Genomic DNA, 21,501 nt, shown 5'->3' on the forward strand with positions numbered 1-21,501 from the left:
GAAGTCACACCTGCGTTGTCTTGGCTGTATGCTTAGAGTCGTTGTCTTGTTGGAAGGTGAACCTCCGCCCCAGTCTGAAGTCCAGAATGCTCTGGAGCAGGTTTTCATCAAGGATCTCTCTGTACTTTGCTTCATTCATCTTTTCCTTGATCCTGACTAGTCTCCCAGTTCCTGCCAATGAAAAACATTCCCACAGCATGATGCTGCCACCACCATGCTTCACCGTAGGTATGGTACCTGGTTTCCTCCAGATGTGACGCTTGGCATTCAGGCCAAAGAGTTCAATCTTGGTTTCATCAGACCAGAGAATCTTGTTTCTCATGGTCTGAGAGTCCTTTAGGTAAACTCCAAGCAGGCTGTAATGTCCCTTTCACTGAGGAGTCTCTTCCGTCTGGCCACTCTACCATAAAGGCCTGATTGGTGGAGTACTGCAGATATAGTTGTCCTTCTGGAAGGTTCTCCCATCTTCACAGAGGAACTCTGGAGCTCTGTCAGAGTGACCATTGGGTTCTTGGTCACCTCCTTGACCAAGGCCCTTCTCCAATTGCTCAGTTTGGCCAGGCGGCCAGCTCTATGAAGAGTGCCGGTGGTTCCAAAGTTCTTCCTTTTAAGAATGACAAAAGCCACTAGGCTCCTCAGGACCTGCAATGCTGCAGAAATTGTTTTATACCCTTCCCCAGATCTGCGTCTCAACACAATCCTGTCTCAGAGGTCGACAGACAATTCCTTCGTCTTCCTGTCTTGGTTTATGCACTGTCAACTGTGGGACCTTATATAGAAAGGTGTGTGCCTTTCCAAATCATGTCCAATCAATTTAATTTACCACTGGTGGAATTCAATCAAGTTGTAGAAACATCTCAAAGATAATCAATGGAAACAGGATGAACCTAAGCTCAATTTTGAGTGTCATAGCAAAAGGTCTGAATACTTATGCAAATGTGATATTTCAGTTATTTCTTTTTAATTACTGTGCAAAAATTTCTAAACACCTGTTTTTGCTTTTTTATTATGGGGTATTGTGTGTAGATTGATGATTAAAAAAAAAGAATGTAATCCATTTTAAAATAAGGCTGTAACGTAACAAAATGTGAAAAAAGTGAAGGGGTCTGAATACTTTCTGAATGCACTGTACCTCTATAAAAATACCCCTCATCTTCCTACGCGCCAAAGAATAAAGACCTAGACTGTCCACCCTCTCGCTATGACCCTCAAGTTCTGGCAACATCCTTGTAAATCTTCTCTCACATTTTCTAACTTGACAACATCATTCCTATAGCAGATTGTCCAAAACTTAATACAATAAGTACGTCTCCAAAGACGTACAGGTATGTAGGTTAATTGGCTGGGCAAATGTAAAAATTGTCCCTAGTGGGTGTAGGATATTGTTAATGTACGGGGATCACTGGGCGGCACAGACTTGGAGGGCCGAAAAGGCCTGTTTCCGGCTGTATATATATGATATGATATGATATGATAATACTCCAAATGCGACGTCACCAACATCTTATACAACTGTAACATAACATCCCATCTACGCTCAATATCCTGACTGATGAAGGCCAATGTACAGAAAGCATTCTTGACCACCCTGTTTACTTGTGATGCCACTTTCAAGGAAGTGTGTACCTGCACTCCTACATCCCTCTGTTCTACAACATTCTCTGAGGCTCTGTCAATCACTGCGTGTGTTCTGCTCTGGTTTGACTTCCCAAAATGTACCACCTATCACTTATCTGCATTAAATTCCATTCACCATTTCTCAGCCCACTTGACTAACTGATCGAGATCCTGTTGTAATTTTTGATAACCTACAAAAAACCACCCCGTTTAGTGTAATCTGCTACCTTACTAATCATGCCTTGTACATTCTTATCCATATCATTGATAAAAACAACTAACAGCAACTGATACCTGAGGCAGACAACTAGTCACAGGCCTCCAGTCCGATAAACAACCTTCCAGCATCACCCTCTACTTCCTTCCTTGAAGCTAATTCTCTATCCAGTCGGCATTGAAAATGCATCCTAAAATAGTCATTCAAAATAGTAATTCAAAAACGAAGTGACTTTCAGGTTCATGTCCATAATTCTCCGAAAGTGGCTACACTGGTAGATAGGGTCGTGAAGAGGTGTATGGAATGCATGCTTGCCTTCATAGGTTGGGGCATAGAATATAAGGGTTTGGTTGATGCAACTTTTCATGACACAAGTTTCGCTTGGAGTATTGTGCACATTTCTGGTTGCTACACTTATGGGGAGGATGTGCTCAATCCTCTGCTCTACTCGTTCTATACCCATGACTGTGTAACCAGACACGGTCCCAACGTCATCTTTAAATTTGCAGATGACACCACTTGTTGGACGAATTACGGGTAATGATGAGTCAGAGTATAGGAGGGAGATTGATAATCTGATTGAATGGTGTCAGAACAACAACCTTACTCTCAACGTCAGGTAGACCAAAGAGTGGATTGTTGACTTTAGAAGAGGGAAGCATAGGATCCACAACCCTGTCTTCATTGATCGGTTGGTGGTGGAGAGAGTCAAGAACTTTAATTTCCTGGGCGTGCATATCTCTGAAGATTTGTCCTGGACCCAGCACATAGACGCAATCATAAAGAAAGCTGAACAATACCTCTAGTTCCTGAGAAGATGGATAAGATTTGGTACATTGACGAATCCTTCAGGAGAGTATTCATCAATGTACCAAATCTTATCCATCCCTTCAGGAGGCAGGGCGGCATGGTGGCGCAGCGGTACTGACTGGTTAGCTTGCAACAAAAGCTTTTCACTGTACGTCGGTACACGTGACAATAAACTAAACTAAACTAAACTAAACTAAACTAGAGCTGCTGCCTTACAGCGCCAGATAACCGGGTTCAATCCTGACTATGGATGCTGTCCGTATGGAATTTGTACGTTCTCCTTATGACCGCATGGGTTTTCTCTGGGTGCTCCGGTTTCCTCCCATATTCCAAAGACATGCAGGTTTGTAGGTTAATTGGCTTCTGTAAATTGTTCCTAATGTGTAGGATAGAATTAGTGTACGGGTGATTGCCGGTCGGCACAGACTCAGTTGGTTGAGGGGCCTGTTTCCTCATTGCATCTCTAAAGTAAACTAAACTTCTACAGGTATATGGCAGAGAGCATATTGACTGGTTGCATCACGGCCTGGTTGAGCAACTCGAATGTCCAGGAACAAAGGGGATTACAAAATGTGGTGGACACCGCCAGGCATCACGGGCACTAACCTCCCCAGCATTGAAGGGATCTATAGGAGGCACTGCCTCAAAAAAGCAACTATCATCATCAAAGACCCACACCACACAGGACATGCTTTCATTTCATCGTACGATTGGGAAGCCTGAAAAACGAGAACACCAGGTTCAAGAATAGCTTCTTCCCAACAACCATTAGGCTCTTGAACACTACACAACACTAACTAAACTATGAAGTATGGACTGTCTGTGGTTGCACTCAGGACTTTGTGGATTTATTGATTTTTTTTGTTCTACGTTATCTATAAGTATTGTGTTTACAGGCCTGTTATGCTGTTGCAAGTAAGAATTTCTTGTTTGCACTGGATAAATTCATGAGGATGCTGCCTGAATTGGAGGACTTTAGCTATAAGGAATGTTTGGACAGGTTGGGTTTGTTTTCCCTGGAGTGAAGGAGGCTGAGGGGTGACCTGATAAAGTTGAACAACATTGTGAGAAGCATAGATAGGATGGATAGTCAGAATCTTTTTTCTCTGGTAGGGATTTCAAAATCATGACGCCATCGATTTGAGGTGACAGAAAGAACTTAAAAGGTGACCAGGGGAGAGTTTGCTTTCACACAGACTGCTTGATATCAAGACACTGCCAGAAGATATGGTATAGCCAGACAAAATTACTAGGTTTAAAAGGCATTTTGACAGGCACTTGAATCAACAAGGCATCGAAGGATAGTGGCCTTGGGTGAATGGGAATAGTGCAGATCAGTAAAATGGCCCGCATGGACATGGTAAGGTGATGGTTCTGCTTCTGTGCTGCATGGCGCGAAAACACGGTGGAAATGGATTCCTTACAGTAAAAAATAGACTAGAAATATTCCTAAAAATTAAATTATTTCATGTGAATTAACATATTGGAGTTCTGTTCACTCTTAGGAAGTACAACCATAGTCATGTCAGATGATATCTAATTAGTCAAATAATACTACTGCGGATTATGTGGAAGAAGAAAGAATTTAATGAACTACATTAAAGATGTGGACCTGGAGATGATATTTTCTCTATGATTCTATGATTCCATGCCAGTTTCTTAGAGCGCTGCAAAGAAGAAATTTCTAGAAAAGAAGCAATGTACATCGCCAATGCACAATCCATTCCTTCATTATACTTATGCATGGTAACTGTGCATCATTTTATAAACATCAAGAGTTGCACAAACAGTCAAGCACAATTCCCTGTCATGCCAGGAGATCTTGCAGTAAACAGTTCTCAACAGGAACTATCACATAAAATATGGGCCTGATCCGTATTACCTTTCCTGGCAGTGACAGACATCCTAACTTTGTTGGAGACACAAGGACCTGCAGATGCTGGTTTGCAAAAAGAGCCACAAAGTGCTGGAATAACTCTGGGTCAGGCAGCAGATCCGGAGAACATGGACAGGCGACATTTCGGCGAAGAAGAGTCCCAACATGAGAGGTCGCCATTCCATGTTCTCCAGAGATGTTACTCCAGCACCTTGTGTCTTTTTAAAAATCCTAACTTCACTAATCGGTGATCAGACATTGTTGGATCAGAGATGGAGTTGCAGGAGAAATGTCTGGATGGTTTGGTACCTCCTTCCCACCTCCCCCTTTCTCCCAACCAAAATAATTCAGAAAGTTTCATTTACAATATTGGGTTACATGTGGTTCATCAGAGCAGATTCTACAGTCATCTTCAATAATGTGTCCTCAACAGAAGATCAAGTAAGGATAAATCTTTCAACCAACAATTAATACATCTTCATCCTCCTATCGTGGCCTGCCTTTCCACTCGAGCCCATACTTCATATACACACAAGTGCACTTCAATCTTGCAGCAAGAGCTTCACATGCACAAATAATACAATGTCATGCCGCACAATTAGTATGGATGGGTGCTTCATGATCAGCATAGACAGAGTGGACCCAAGGGCTTGATTCTGTGCTGTGTAACTTCTGACTCTAATTAGACCAACAGGTATGAACATCATTTTGTGATTGATTTTCATAGTCCAGAAAAAATAAGCTATCGAATCTCTATTCCATACTACTTATTTAATTGCTTGTTACTAATGTATTAATAATTACTTCTAAAGCAGCTGAATTTTCAACAAAAATGCAATAATCCTGTTATAGATTCATGGAGCATACAGAACAGCGAGAAGTCCTACAATTTATTGCACTGGCTCTTTGAAGAAATCATCTGAGCACCAGTTCAATAGACTGTTTCTACAATATTTTGTTAAAAGAGAACTACTTGAACTTTTGATGATTTAAATAGCAAGATGATCAGTTGAAGAAAGTCACCTGAGTGTGATTGATAGCTAGGCTAGTCATTTTATTGTAGCTTTGATTCACATTTATAATCTCCAACTTTCAATAATACTCTCATGCACCACGGTGTAGCCATCCGAATGTAGGCTGTGTCATTCGTTGTCCAGAATTCAGTCAGGATTATAGTGGCCGAGTGTTGTACACATTTAATCAACGATTATATGCTCATGATCTATTGAATTACACATGTGGAATAATACAACTGAAGAGCTGTAATTAACAAGCACATCCCACAGCCGAAAAAAACAACTGGACATTTTTTACAAGAATGACAACAGCCACAAATTATATGTGAATTTAATGTTTATCATTTAACATTGTCATTTAGCTGTAACGTTAACATGTACATTAACATTCTTATGTTTAATTGGTTAATATAATGAATGAAGAGATGCCTTTCAAACATGTAAATTGTTCACTTTTTCTATACTCCTACACATATACCCCCTTGCAAATATACCCCCTTGCAAATATTGCACTTTGTCTTTGGAACTAATTTTAATTTAATTTAAAATCGTTGAAAACATTGGCGACGCAGTGGTGCTGGTTTCTGACGGGCACAGTGACAGACACACCACACAGCTCTGTCCTCCATACAGCTGGCCAGCTCCTCTTTTGTCTCTACCTGGCGGGCAAGTTGGTGCAGTGTGTTTCCTGCAGGATGTGGGAAGGTAGGGACACCGCTGGATCTTCTGGGAGCTACACCTGCAAGAACTGTGTCCAGGTGCAGCTCCTGAATGAACGTGTGGCGGAGTTGGAAAAGCAGCTGGATGACCCCAGGGCCATCCGGGCATGCAAGAGTTTCCTGGACAGGACCTACTGTGAGGCTGTCACGCTAAGGGTCCAGGTCGAGCGAAGGTGGGAGACCGTTTCAAACGGGAGTGAACGTGGACTACAGGAGACCCTGGTGGCTGTGCCTATTGCAAACAGGTACACCCTCTTGGGAGCTGTCGGGGCAAAAGACGCTTCCAGTTCGAGCGGCGGACAGGTTGGTGGCTCTAATCCAGGCAAGGAGACTCGACCGCGGAGACCGAAGTAAGGAAGCACCATAGTAGTGGGTGACTCCATTGTCCGAGGTACGGACAGTAGATTCTGTGGCGGCAGGCGGTACTTGAGGATGGTCTGTTGCCTCCCTGGTGCCAGGGTTCAAGACATCACGGACCGGCTTCAGAACATCTTAGCGAGGGAAGGCGATCAACTGGAAGTAGTTGTGCATGTGGGCACGAACGACATCGGGAGGAAGAGGAAGGAAATACTGCAATGTGAGTTTAGAGAGTTAGGAAGAGGACTGAGAAGTAGGACGTCGAGGGTGGTTGTCTCTGGACTGTTACCTGTACCTCGTGCTGGTGAGGGCGACATGAATATATGGGTGAGGGGCTAGTGCAGGGAGCAGGGATTTAGATTTCTAGACCACTGGGATCTCTTCGCGGGGCTTGGGTCGGCCCGCCGCGGACCTTTTACCGTCCGGCGCGGCTTGCAATAGGCCGCGGGATTTTCTCCGCACGGCGGGGGCTTCAATGTCGGGAGCCCCGACCGCCCCGACCTGGCAACTCCAACAGCCCGACCGCGGGAGAAGACGGCAGGGGAAGAGAAAAGACATTCTGGCCTTCCATCACAGTGAGGACGTGACTGGAGGAGACTCACTGTGATGGATGTTTCTTTTTTTTAATGTTAGTTTATGATTGTGTGTTATTGCATTTTTATTGATTATTCGTATTGGTCTTATTGTTGAACTGCGGGTAATGTTTCATTTCACTACACATTTATGTGTATGTGACAAATAAACGACTATTGACTATTGACTATTGAGTATAGGAGCAAAGAGGTCCTTCTGCAGTTGTACAGGGCCCTAGTGAGACCGCACCTGGAGTACTGTGTGCAGTTTTGGTCTCCAAATTTGAGGAAGGATATTGTTGCTATTGAGGGCGTGCAGCGTAGGTTTACTAGGTTAATTTCTGGAATGGCGGGATGGTCGTACGTTGAAAGACTGGAGCGACTAGGCTTGTATACACTGGAATTTAGAAGGATGAGAGGGGATCTTATCGAAACATATAAGATTATTAAGGGGTTGGACACGTTAGAGGCAGGAAACATGTTCCCAATGTTGGAGGAGTCCAGAACCAGGGGCCACGGTTTAAGAATAAGGGGTAGGCCATTTAGAACGGAGATGAGGAAAAACATTTTCAGTCAGAGAGTTGTGAATCTGTGGAATTCTCTGCCTCAGAAGGCAGTGGAGGCCAAGTCTCTGAATGCATTCAAGAGAGAGCTAGATAGAGCTCTTAAGGATAGCGGAGTCGGGGGGAATGGGGAGAAGGCAGGAACGGGGTACTGATTGAGAATGATCAGCCATGATCACATTAAATGGCTCGAAGGGCCGAATGGCCTACACCTGCACCTATTGTCTATTGTCTATACAACTCTCTGGATGAAAAGGTTATTCCTCATTTGAGCATTTGAGTTCTAAATGGCCTACCCCTTATTCTTAAACCGTGATCCCTGGTTCTGGACTCCCCCAACATGCAGAACAATTTTCCTGCACGTAGCTTGTCCAATGCCTTAAGATTTTTATATGTTTCTATAAGATCGCCTCTCACCTTTTTAAATTCCAGTGAATGCAAGCCCAGTCGACCCATTCTTTCATCATATGTCAGTCCCGCCATTCCGGGAACTAACCTGGTGAACCTTTGCTGCACTCCCTCAATAGCAAGAATGTCTTTCCTCAAATTAGGAGACCAAAACTGCACAAAATACTCCCGGTGTGGTCTCACCAGGGCCCTGTACATAGAAACATAGAAAATAGGTGCAGGAGTAGGCCATTCGGCCCTTCGAGCCTGCACCGCCATTCAATATGATCATGGCTGATCATCCAGCTCAGTAACCTGTACCTGCCTTCTCTCCATACCCCCTGATCCCTTTAGCCACAAGGGCCACATCTAACTCCCTCTTAAATATAGCCAATGAACTGGCCTCAACTACCTTCTGTGGCAGAGAATTCCACAGACTCACCACTCTCTGTGTGAAGATTTTTTTTCTCATCTCGGTCCTAAAAGACTTCCCCCTTATCCTTAAGCTGTGACCCCTGGTTCTGGACTTCCCCAACATCGGGAACAATCTTCCCGCATCTAGCCTCTCCAACCCATTAAGAATTTTATATGTTTCAATAAGATCCCCCCTCAGTCTTCTAAATTCCAGCGAGTATAAGTCTAGTCTATCCAGTCTTTCTTCATATGAAAGTCCTGCCATTCCAGGGATCAATCTGGTGAACCTTCTCTGTACTTCCTCTAAGGCGAGAGGGAGTACAGAGAAGGAGTACAAATCTTAAGCAGTACAACTGCAGTAGGACCTCCTTGCTCCTATACTCAAATCCTTTCGCTATGAAGGCCAACATGCCATTTGCTTTCTTCACCGCGTGTTGTACATGCATGCTTATTTTCAGTGACTGAGTACAAGCACTCCCAGGTCTCGCTGCACCTCCCCTTTTCCTAATTTGACACCATTCAGATAATAATCTCCCTTCCTGTTCTTGCCACCAAAGTGGATAACCTCACATTTATCCACATTATACTGCATCTGCCATGCATCTGCCCACTCACACAACCTATCTAAGTTACCATGCAGCCTTATAGCATCCTCCTCGCAACTCACACTGCCACCCAGCTTTGTGTCATCTGCAAATCTGGAGATGTTATATTTAATTCCCTCGTCTAAATCGTCAATCTATATTGTAAATAACTGGGGTCCCAACAGTGAGCCTTGCGGCTCCCCACTAGTCACTGCCTGCCATTCTGAAAAGGACCCTTTAATTGCTATTCTTTTGCTTCCTGTCTGTCAACTAGTTCTCTATCCATGTCAATACATTACCCCAATACGATGTGCTATAATTTGGCACACTAATCTCTTGTGTGGGACCTTGTCAAAGGCGTTTTGAAAGTCCAGATACACCACATCCACTGGCTCTCCCTTATCCATTCTACTTGTTACGTCCTCAAAAAATTCCAGAAGATTAGTCAAGCATGATTTCCCCTTCATAAATCCATGCTGACTATGACCGATCCTGTCACTGTTTTCCAAATGTGCTGCTATTGCATCTTGACCACCATATCCACCTGTGATGCCACTTTCAAGGAACTATGTACCTGCACTCTTAGATCCATCTGCTCTACAACACTTTCCCGAGCCCTGCCATTCATTGTATAGGTTATTTTGACTTATCAAAATGCAAAACCTGGTACAAATCTGTACTAATCTCCATTAATCATTCCTCAGCGCACCTGCCCAACCAATTGAGATCATGCTGCAATTTGTGTAGCAAAATAACTGCAGATGCTGGTACAAATCGAAGGTATCACAAAATGCTGGAGTAACTCAGCAGGTCAGGCAGCATCTAGGAGAGAGGGAATGGGTGACGTTTCGGGTCGAGACCCTTCTTCAGACTGATGTCAGGGGGGGCAGGATAAAGAAAGGATATAGGTGGAGACAGGAAGACAGTGGGAGAACTGAGAAGGGGGAGGGGGGGAAGAGAGGGACAGAGGAACTATCTAAAGTTGGAGAAGTCAATGTTCATACCACTGGGCTGCAAGCTTCCCAAGCGAAATATGAGGTGCTGTTCCACCAATTTCCGGTGGGCTTCACTATGGCACTGGAGGAGGCCCATGACAGAAAGGTCAGACTGGGAATGGGAGGGGGAGTTGAAGTGCTCGGCCACCGGGAGATCAGGTTGGTTAAGGCGGACTGAGCGAAGGTGTTGGGCGGAACGATCGCCGAACCTGCGGTTGGTCTCACCGATGTAGAGAAATTGACATCTAGAGCAGCGGATTCAATAGATGAGGTTGAAGGAGGTGCAGATGAACCTCTGTCTCACCTGGAAAGACTGTTTGGGTCCTTAGATGGAGTTGAGGGGGGAGATAAAGGGACAGGTGTTGCATCTCGTGCGGTTGAAGGGGAAAGTACCCGGGGATGGGGTGGTTTGTGTAGGAAGGGACGAGTGGACCAGGGAGTTACGGAGGGAACGGTCTCTGCGGAACGCAGAAAGGGGAGGAGATGGGAAGATGTGGCCAGTAGTGGGGTCCCGTTGTAGGTGACGGAAATGTTGGCGGATGATTTGTTGGATACGCTGGCTGATGGGGTGGAAGGTAAGGACAAGGGGGATTCTGTCCTTGTTACGAATGGGGGGAGGGGGAGCAAGAGCGGAGCTGCGGGATATAGAGGAGGCCCTAGTGAGAGCCTCATCTATAATGGAAGAGGGGAAGCCCCGTTTCCTGAAGAATGAGGACATCTCTGACACCCTAGTGTGAAACACCTCATCCCGGGCGCAGATGTGGCGTAGACGGAGGAATTGGGAGTAGGGGATAGACTTTTTGCAGGAGATGGAGATGGTGAGATCCAGAAACGTTAGGGAGATGTCGGAGATAGTCCACGTATATTTAAGAGCAGGATGGAAATTGGTGGTGAAATGTATGAAGTCAGGGAGTTCAGCATGGGTACAAGAGGTAGCACCAATGCAGTCATCAGTGTAGCGGAAGTAGAGTTCGGGGATGGGGCCGGTGTACATCTGGAACAGGGATATACCCGACAAAGAGGCAGGCATAGCTAGGGCCCTTGCGAGTGCCCATAGCTACGCCTCTGGTTTGGAGGAAGTAGGAGGAGTCAAAGGAGAAGTTGTTAAGGGTAAGAACCAGCTCTGCTAGGTGGAGGAGAGTGTGTAGATGGGGATTGGCTGGTTCGATGGTCGAGGAAGAAATGGAGGGTTTCAAGACCATCCTTGTGGGGAATGGAAGTGTAGAGTGACTGGACATCCATGGTAAAGATGAGGGAGTAGGGGCCTGGAAACTGGAAGTTACCGAGGAGACAGAGAGCATGTGAGGTGTCTTCGATGTAGGTGGGGAGGGATTTGACCAAGGGGGATAGGATGGAGTCGATGTAGGTGAAAATAAGTTCAGTAGGACATGAATAGGCAGAAACAATGGGTCTGCCAGGACAATTCTATTTATGCATTTTAGGTAGAAGGTAAAATCGGGCCATGCGGGGCTGGGAAACGATAAGATTGGAGGCATTAGAGGGTAGAGCGCCGGAATTGGTGAGGTCAGTGATGGTGTCCTTTCTTTGTCCCGTCCCCCTGACATCAGTCTGAAGAAGGGTCTCGACCCGAAACGTCGCCCATTCCCTCTCTCCTAGATGCTACAATTTGTGATAACCAACTTCGCTATCTACGATGCCACCCACTTTAGTGTCATCTGCAAACTTGCTAATCAGACCTTGTACATTCTCATCCAAATCGTTGCTATAAACCACAAACAGTAAACCCAGCATGATCCCTGAGGCACATGACTAACCACAGGCCCCTAGTCTGAAAAACAGCCTTCTACCATCAGCCTCTGCTACCTTCCATGAAGCCAATTCTCTATCCAGCCATCTAGCTCTCCCTGGATCCCATGTGATCTAACCTTCCAGTGCAGCCTACCATGCAGAACCTTATCAAATGCCTTGTTGAAGTCCATATATACAGTTAAGTTACAGCAAGTAAGAATTTCAAAGTCCGTAATGCACAGTCCATAAAATATCATAGATGTGGACGTAAGTGTTATGCAGTGTTCAAGAGCCTGATGGTTGCTGGGAAGAAGCTGCTCTTGTTCTCAGTGGTCACAGTTTTCAGGCTCCTGTACCTTTCTCCCGATGGCTGTGGTGAAATGAGACTGCGGTCAGGGTAGTGTGGGTCTTTGGTAATATTAGTAGCCTTTTTGAGGCAATGCCTCCTTTTGATCCCTTCGATAGTGAGGAGGTCAGCATCTACGATGTATTTTGCAGTCAGCTGTGCAATTAAGTTTACTGCTTACCTTAAAGAAAATCACCCACAACAATCTGAAAATTCCTGTGACATGGATTGTTTCTTCTCAAACATGAATTACTCTGTGGAAGTAGTCTAAGGGGATTTCTAGCATCCAGTTTTTGACTATGCTCAGCAGCCAATTGTGTTAAAAAAAAGTGTGCAGAGAGAACACAGTAAGAAATAATGAAGATAATTTTTAAATGATTTTTTAAACATTTTGCAGTTTAAGGTAAATAAATTTGGATTGGGCTAAGGTTAACAACGAGATTCGTAAACTAAAAATAAAATTGAGCTTATTCATTATTTCAGAGAGTATGGATCTGAAAATAAGACACAAAGTGCTGGAGTAACTCAATGGGTCAGGCAGCATCTGTGGAGAAGATGGAACATGGACATTTGGGTCAGGATCCTTCTGATTTGAAATATTTCTCTGAGAGAATGATATTCCAATCATTTAAGGTATCACAAAATGCTGGAGTAACTCAGCGGGCCAGGCAGCATCTCTGGAGAGAAGGAATGGGTGCTGGAGTAACTGTCCTTCCAATCATTTAAGACCAGCTCCACGGAGGTTAGTGAGCAGAAATTTTGCAATAAAATCTCAAGCAAAAAAGGCGAGACAATTTGTTTACAGCGAGAAGAGGTCTTACAACTCTAGTATGCGCAAAACATGCTCCAAAACCCGGTTCTATTTAAGATATTACAACCAATTTCAGAAGGAGATTCCAAAGCAAATCAGGTATTACAGCAAACAACAAAGAATAAATTTCTGCACCTTTTAAGTTCCTGTCAGTTCCCGCTGATTTTGTTTGAGGCATCCGCGTATCAGCCTTGGAGGATGAGGGAATCATGAGCAGTAGTGTGTAGATTCCTGCATTTAACTGTGCACGTGTCTAATTAATCCAGAAGACGTGTGGATTTCACCTATTGTAACAGTAAGAACAGAGCAGCATTACTGTTGTTTTCATTGCAAGTTACATACCCATGTAATTGTGGTAATACTTAGTTCCACACCATTTACTGACACACCCTGCTAACCAATTTAACCTCCAAACTGAGAGGAAGTGATCATAACATTCCCCCTGTTCCTTTCAGCTGAGCTCAAATGATTTGTACTGCTCGCTGCAGGCATTAAAATAGTACATTGACTTTGAGTAAGAATATGACCATTCCTGCAATAGAAAAGATAAAATCTATTAACATATAGTCAATTAATTCCCACAGAAGGCAAACTGGATATTGAACGAAGGAATAGTATGGTAACATTGCATTATTTTATATTCTCACTATTTAAACTGCTATTAAGTTCCATGTAATGTTAATGCATACAGCAATTCATATGATTAATTTCTTGTCCTCTGTTTGATTTTACTATCCCGATGACAGGATATACGTGAAACAAAATATTAAGAGAAAGTTGTTCTAAATTTAACAGTTTGATGCATTGAAAAATACAGTTGTTTCATTCTTTACTGTCCATTTAGATTTACTTCCAAAAAGCAGATAAATAAATCACTAATGAAATAGTGTCATGTTATAAGATAGATTTCAACTTAATAGGTCACCCTCATCTAGTCCTGTTTTATGCCATCAACTACACATTAACCATTGTCAATACATGTTGCACTCATGACAATAGTAATCATTAACAAACCGTTGAAGACAACTAACTCCAAAGATGCTGCCTGACCCATTGAGCTCCTTCAGCGCTTTGAGTTTTGCTCAAGAGTCCAGCATCTTTCGTTTAGTTTAGAGATGCAGCACGGAAACAGGCTCAAACTGATCTCCCGGTGGCCGAGCACTTCAACTCCCCCTCCCATTTCCAGTCTGACCTTTCTGCCATGGGCCTCCTCCAGTGCCATAGTGAGGCCCACCGGAAATTGGAGGAACAGCACCGCATATTTCGCCTGGGCAGTTTGCAGCCCAGTGGTATGAACATCGACTTCTCCAACTTTAGATAGTTCCTCTGTCCCTCCCGTCCCCTCCTCCTTCCCAGATCTCCCTCTATCTTCCTGTCTCCACCTATATCCTTCCTTTGTCCCGCCCCCCTGACATCAGTCTGAAGAAGGGTCTCGACCCGAAACGTCACCCATTCCTTCTCTCCCGAGATGCTGCCTGACCTGCTGAGTTACTCCAGCATTTTGTGAATAAACCGATTTGTACCAGCATCTGCAGTTATTTTCTTATACAGCACGGAAACAGGCTCGTCGGCCTACAGAGTCCGCACCAACCTACGATCCCCGTACCCCAACCGTATCGCTATACACACTAGGAACAGTTTACAATTTTATCAAGCCAATTAGCCTGCAAACCTATACATCTCTGGAGTGTGGAGGGAATCCGGAGATCCCAGAGAAAACACACGCAGGGCATGGGGAGAGCGTACAAACTCCATTCAGACAGCACCCATAGACAGGATCGAAATCGGGTCTCTGGTGCTGTAAGGCAGCAACTCTTATCGCTGTGCCACCGTGACGCCCTGTATATTTTCTTGTGACTCCATTTTACTGCTCCACTGCAAAATCTCTTCAAAGTATGCCTACATTGAAGTCGTTTTTTCAAGACCTATCTTATTGCTCCCCCTCTGTGATAAGAACACTCCACAGATGCTGCCTGGCCCGTTGAATTCCTGCAGCATTTTGTGTTTTCTCAACTGTTTGTTAGGCTAGGCAGGGCATTGCTGGGTAGTGAAACTGTAGATATTTTTCCTATTAGCTCAGTGGTAAATTTCACCATATGATGTGTGTGGTGAGAGGACATACAGAACATTCCCCACAAAGTCACACCATCCCAGTCTGGAAACAATAACGTCAGTCCTTCTTTGCTGGGTCGTAATCCTGGAACTCCCCCCCCCAAACAACACAGTTTTCAAAGAAAATTATGGATGGTAAATAAATTTTGCCACTTGGATCGTGAAAAATGAATGAAAACCAAAAGTTGCAACTTTGATTCTTGGTTTGTATGGAGCTGAAAAATTTTAAGCAGGTTAACGACAGGCCAAATACATACTACAAGAGGAATTTTTGCTCTTTCTACTCTTTGAAGTCAGTAAGTCAGTATCCCTTGGGATCGTGGGGAGCTGGGAGGGAGGGGGGAGAGAGGGGTGACCTGATGGAGATGAATAAAATCATGACAGGACAAAGATATCGATTAGGTGAATAGCCACAGTATTTTCTCCAGGATAGGGAAGTCCAAAACTACAGGATAAGGATGGGTTTTCCATTTTCTTATGTCAGAGAAGGAAGCTATGGTAGTTCTAGGTGCATTCCCATCAAAAACCCATTCCTTGTAATCTATTCTCTTTCACATGCACCCTGGTTATACCACCACCCACCCATACTAGGGATAAGTTACACTCGCAAATTAGCCAAACAACCCGCAAACATTTTCTGAACACCCCAAGGAAATCCATGCAGGCGCAGGGAGATCATGGATTTACTGACCCCTAACTTTGAGGGTTATGCTCTGTGGGGATTTCTGCACCAAGAATGCAACATATGGTGGCGCAGCGGTAGAGCTGTTGCCTTACAGCACCAGACACCCGGGTTCGATCCTGACTACGGGTACTGTCTGTACGGAGGTTGTACATTCTCCCCGTGACCTGCGTGGGTCTTCTCCGGGGTGCTCCGGCTTCCTCCCATGCTCAAAAGATGTGCAGGTTTATGGGGTAATTGGCTTGGTAGAATTGTAAATTGTCCCTAGTATGTGTAGGATAGTGTTAGTGTCGGGGGGATTGCTGATCGGAGCGGACTCGGTGGGCTAACAAAGAAAACTGAGGAGACACTATAATGAGATGAGGATTAGGTGATAATCAAAAGTAATTTTGAGTTGAGTTTTCTGGAGACTTGAATTTTAATCAGCATAGATAGTGCAGCTAATCAATGAAAGCATTGCATTTGTGTGTGCAGAGGTACAAAGAAACTACATAGATTCATAGTCATACAACACTGAAATAGGTTTACTTATAATCATGTTGGAATTCCTGATAATCAGTTCCCATTTGTAATACATTGTGCCAGTAATGCTAAATACTAAAATATACCACATCAGGACAAAGTACCACGTGAGATAAAAGTGCGTGAACACCTCATATGATTGAACACCTCCGCTCAGCCCGTCCTAATCTACTTGATCTCCCGGTGGCTCAGCACTTCAACTCCCCCTCCCATTCCCAATCTGACCTTTCTGTCCTGGGCCTCCTCCATTGTCAGAGTGAGGCCCAGCGCAAATTGGAGGAATAGCACCTCATATTTCGCTTGGGTAGTTTACACCCCAGTGGTATGAACATTGACTTCTCTAACTTCAGATAGTCTCTGCTTTCCCTCCCTATCCCCTCCCCCTTCCCAGTTCTCCCACTAGTCTTCCTGTCTCTGACTACATTCTGTCTTTGTCCCACTCCCTCCCCTGACATCAGTCTTAAGAAGGGTTTCGACCACAAACATCACCCATTCCTTCTCTCCCGAGATGCTGCCTGACCTGCTGAGTTATTCCAGCATTTTGTGTCTACCTTCAATTTAAACCAGCATCTGCAGAGGTTTTTTTCCTACCTAATATGATTGCTTGAATTTACTTTGCTCTTAATTTTAATAAAATTGATTTTTAAATATTTAATTGTGACTAAAATCATGTACAATGACACCATTTCTATTTTATTTCTCTTCCCTCCTTAACTTAGTAGAAAGGCGGATGTTGAAAAAATTGACTATATTTTACTGCTATAATTCGTAATTAAGCAGTGTTATCGGAGCAAAAAAGACTTTCTAAAAAACTGCATGCAGTTATTTAAATGCAATCGTACCCACAGTTTGAAGAACAACTATCCATAATACAGCTAATGATATGCTGTAAATTAAGACATTTATCTCTACATTTTTCACTATGAGAAATTTATTTACGGCAGTTTTTACATTTAGACTTCAAGCAGTAAAAAGACCTAAGTAGGGATGCTTGAATTTATTGTCCTGACTGCAGAGCTTCACAGTTTGGGATCAAGGTAATCATTGATACCTTCCTTTGAGTTCAATTCCCTGCAGCCCACAAGGCAGATGCAGTTATACCTGCAGCTCTCCAAGGACCAGCGCTTTCCTTTAAGTTGGTAATATAATCATAATGTTTACAAAATCATAGTAACAGTCTCTGCAAACAATTGAATAATTATGACATAATAGTTCTTAAAATTATAATCAAACAATTTCCTCAGGGAGCCGTTTTGTGGGAGTGACAGCTGCTTTATTATCATCATCTCACTTGGCACAATTAACACATTTTTTGGGTAGCAAGCAAATTAGAAGTGAGACTTCACTAGATTACAAAAAAAAAACCCAAATAATGACAAAGACAAATTGCAATAGAATTCTTTATTTTTATTTTTGGGAGCATTATTTAAAATGCCAAATAAAGGTTTTAATGCCATGCCACTTGTTACATTCACAGTCTGCTTTATTGTATAATTATTTCCACCTAATCTGACTCCTGCAGTCTGCTTCGTAACATTTGATGAATCTATACTTTACAGATATCCTATAAACTACCACATTTTGGGGAAATGGAAGGCTTTAATCTCACTCTTTCTGCTGACAAGTAAGAATTTTCAGACTTTACTCTTACTCTCTCGGCTCTGAATGCATTACCTTAATTATCATTTCCAAGTTATTCCTATTCTTCAAGGGTTTAAATTGACAGCCTGAGATAATCCATTTAATATTTTACAATGTAAGTTGAAATTTAGAGTTTAAAAAATCATGAATGGTTTAGTTAAAGCAGCGAGAGAGGAAAGCTGTATCCATTTGCAAGTCTATGTTCACTTAAGAAGTTGATAACATCTTTAACATTCTTGATGACACCTCTCCAGGAATGAAAATGGGGTTGAAACTCCTGTCTTAGATCTCCATCCACTGTGCCTATTTCCCTCCCTTTGCAACAGGATTCTTGACTTCCTCATTGGCAGACCTCAATCAGTGCAGATTGATAACAACATCTCCCTCTCACTGACCATCAACACACATGCATCTCAAGGCTGGTGTGCATAGCCCTCTGCTTGCCTCTCTTGACACCCATGTCTGTGTGCTTAAGCACAGCTCCAATGCTATCTATAAATTTGCCAATGATACCAGTGTTTTTTGGCCGAATCATGGTTGATGTTGCGTTGGCGTTCTGTAGAGATAGAACATATGCTTGATTGGTGCCGCAACAACAAACTCTCACTCTAAGTGGAAAAAAACAAGGAACTAACCATTGACTTTGGAACGGGGAAGTTGGGAGATCAAGTGCCAGCTTTCTTTGGTGGATCGGTGGTGGTGAGAGTTAGTAGCTTCAAATTCCTTGGTGTTAACATCTCGGATGACCTGTCCTGAACCCAGTACATGGATGCATCATGAAGGAGGTGCGCCAATGCCTTGCCTATCTTCGAAGTTTAAAAAGATTCAGCATGAAACTGAAAACACTAACAAACTTCTAAAGGATGTATTGTAGAAAAAGTATCCTGACTGGTTGCGTCATGGCCTGGTATGGCAAATCTAATACAAGAGGCTGCAGAGAGCAGTGGACTCAGCCCGGTCCTTCAAGGAACAGCCCTCTCCAACATTAGAAGCATCTACAGGAGGTGCTGCCTCCAGAAGATGGCAAGATTTTCCCTTGTACCTGTACCTTACCGTACTTGCGCAAATGACAATAAACTCGACTTGACCTACATGGTGGATATGCTAAACCTGCGAAATAAGTACAAGAAATGGAATGAGTGTGTTTATCAACCAATGCAGTGGAAACTCCAATTAATATTAAACCTTGACTTTTCAGACCACAGCTATGCCAGCACGCAGTTCTGGTATTGCAGGCTCCTCTCGCAGTCCAGGATGTTTCCAATGCTTGAATACTTCAATAGATATAAACAGTACTGTAAACTTCACAGAGAAAGGTTTGCAGGAAAAACAGTAAACATTGTGGTAAATGGTAGCAAAATAATCCTGTCCCATGTATCAAATGCATCTCTCTGCAGCCGACGAGGAAACAGAACTCTCGACCTGCGTGCATGCATCTCATCTGATCACCTGCTCAGAAACAAAGAATCTTTATATTTGTTTTATTCTGGTAAACTGCTTAGCAATCCAAACAATTTATGAAACTGCAGAATCACTGCTTAATTGATCTGCTTCCATTGGATTTCTTCACGTGCTGAACTCAGTTCAAGTTCATCTGTTCCCTACTCTTTGTGGTCTGCAGCGTCCCACCTTGTTAAAATCCATCATTGTGAGAAGCACAGTTGCCAAACCATCGCTGTTCTCTTCTGAGTCAGCTATTTCTCAATTTTCCCTCTTTGGAATAAAGGACAATTGTTGGCCTCGCTCGAAGCAGAGAAACCGCTTTAACCTCTTTTGCTTGCCTCAGCTTTATTTGTATGCTCTTACTTAATTAATGCTGATCCATGCTGTGTGATTATTGCATAAGTATTAATATTACATCTGAGAGCACAGGCAAACAAAGAACAGAGAACAGCAAAGGAACATGCCCCTCGGCCCCACTCAGCTGCATTTCAACTTGGTTTGGCAACAGCTCTGCAGAGTACAAGAAATTGCAGAGAGATATGGATATTGCCCAGTCCATCCCCCCAGACAAACCTTCCCAATATTGACTCCATCCACACGCCAGGCTGACTCGAAAAAGCAGCCAACATAATCAAGGACCTTTTTCACCCTGGTGATCCCCCCTTCCATAGGAGAGAAGGTATAAAAGCTTGAAAGTATATACCACCAGACTCAGGAACAGCATTTTCCTCGCAGTTAGCAGACTACTGAACAGTCTTCCCATAAGCTAGGGTGTAATCAAGAATGTACAACCTATCTCATTGTAGACCTTAGACTTTTACCGTGTAACTGTAAAGCTAAAATGCTGTAATGTTATATTATGCACTCTAATATATATATATTTTTGCACTACATGTTGTACTTGAGTATAGTATGATTTGACTGGGTAGCAGACAAACTTTCTGCAAGTTCATGTGCCTCTATAAACGCCTCTTAAACAATGCATGCTATTAAACAGTCAGTCTGATGAACCTTCATTATATTTATTCCCAAAAATTCCAATTTGTGCAAAACGTTATTCATGTCTATTCAGATACAGTTACTTGGTTACTGTTAAAAGGATTACCACAAACAACATAATAAGAAGACATAAAGTGCTGGGGATACTCGGCAGGTTAGGCAGCATCTCTGGAGAACATGAATAGGTGATGTTTTGGGTCGGGACCCTTCTTCAGAGTCTAAAGAAGGCTCCTGACCCGAAAAGACCACTATCCATGTTCTGCAGAGATGATGCCTGATTCGTTGAGTTACTCCAGCACTTTGTGTCTACTTTTATAAACCAGCATCTGCTGTTCCTTGTTTCAACAAAATAAGTACCTGGTTTCACAATTGCATCCAAACCAAATTTGATAAAAACCTTTGTTCAAAGTTTCTATAGCATTCTGTTGGGAGGTACTTTGACCTGAAAATTTAGCTCTGCATTTTTTCTTAAAAGTTGCCAACTGACTTAGTATCAGTGCTGGACAGGGTGTTCAATAATGGCGCCCACATGCAGCATGTTGCACGCACATGAGTGTGTACACGCTTCAGGGCTACAATCAGGCACTCCTAGCTGGAGGTTGCCAGGAAGATATCTAGAAGGACTGGAGTTTACAGATAAATGTGCATATCTGTTCTGTTTTCTGCTGTGGGATGAAGTAAAAATCTCTTCTTCATGTAGATTAGGTGACCTCCCTCATGTGATCAGCAAACTGAGATGTGGCAGAGATTAGATGCAGAATGATGCTGAAGTGACGGTATTGATAACCCTTGGTATTTATTTCACAAAATGCTGGAGTAACTCAGCAGGTCGGGCAGCATCTCAGGAGAGAAGGAATGGGTGACGTTTCGGGTCGAGACCCTTCTTCAGACTGATGTCAGGGGGGCGGGACAAAGGAAGGATATAACCCTGCATAACCCTGACCTCCATGGGCAGAGCAATCAAACCTCATGCAAGTTAAATGTGAGCTTGCAGGAGGTTCCAGTCACAGTGAGGGCAAAGAATGCTGTTTGAATGTTGACCCTTTAAATAGCAAAGCCTCAAAGCTTC

At 43.4% G+C, this 21,501-nt stretch overlaps 1 protein-coding gene across 3 annotated transcripts in view; it reads left to right on the forward strand.

The window, feature by feature from the left end:
- Positions 1-21,501, forward strand: part of LOC144607169 (uncharacterized) — a 65,843-nt gene that overhangs the window by 1,532 nt on the left and 42,810 nt on the right. For all 3 annotated transcript variants that reach the window (XR_013549073.1, XR_013549074.1, XM_078423834.1), the window contains exon 2: positions 17,909-17,973. Coding sequence is in view for 1 of the 3 variants with exons in the window: in XM_078423834.1 (XP_078279960.1) it covers positions 17,939-17,973 (35 nt within the window). In the remaining 2 variants the exon portion in view is untranslated. The remainder of the gene's footprint in view (positions 1-17,908; positions 17,974-21,501) is intronic.

Source organism: Rhinoraja longicauda, chromosome 28 (genome assembly GCF_053455715.1).
Source record: "Rhinoraja longicauda isolate Sanriku21f chromosome 28, sRhiLon1.1, whole genome shotgun sequence".
NCBI classification, from domain to species: Eukaryota; Metazoa; Chordata; class Chondrichthyes; order Rajiformes; family Arhynchobatidae; genus Rhinoraja; species Rhinoraja longicauda.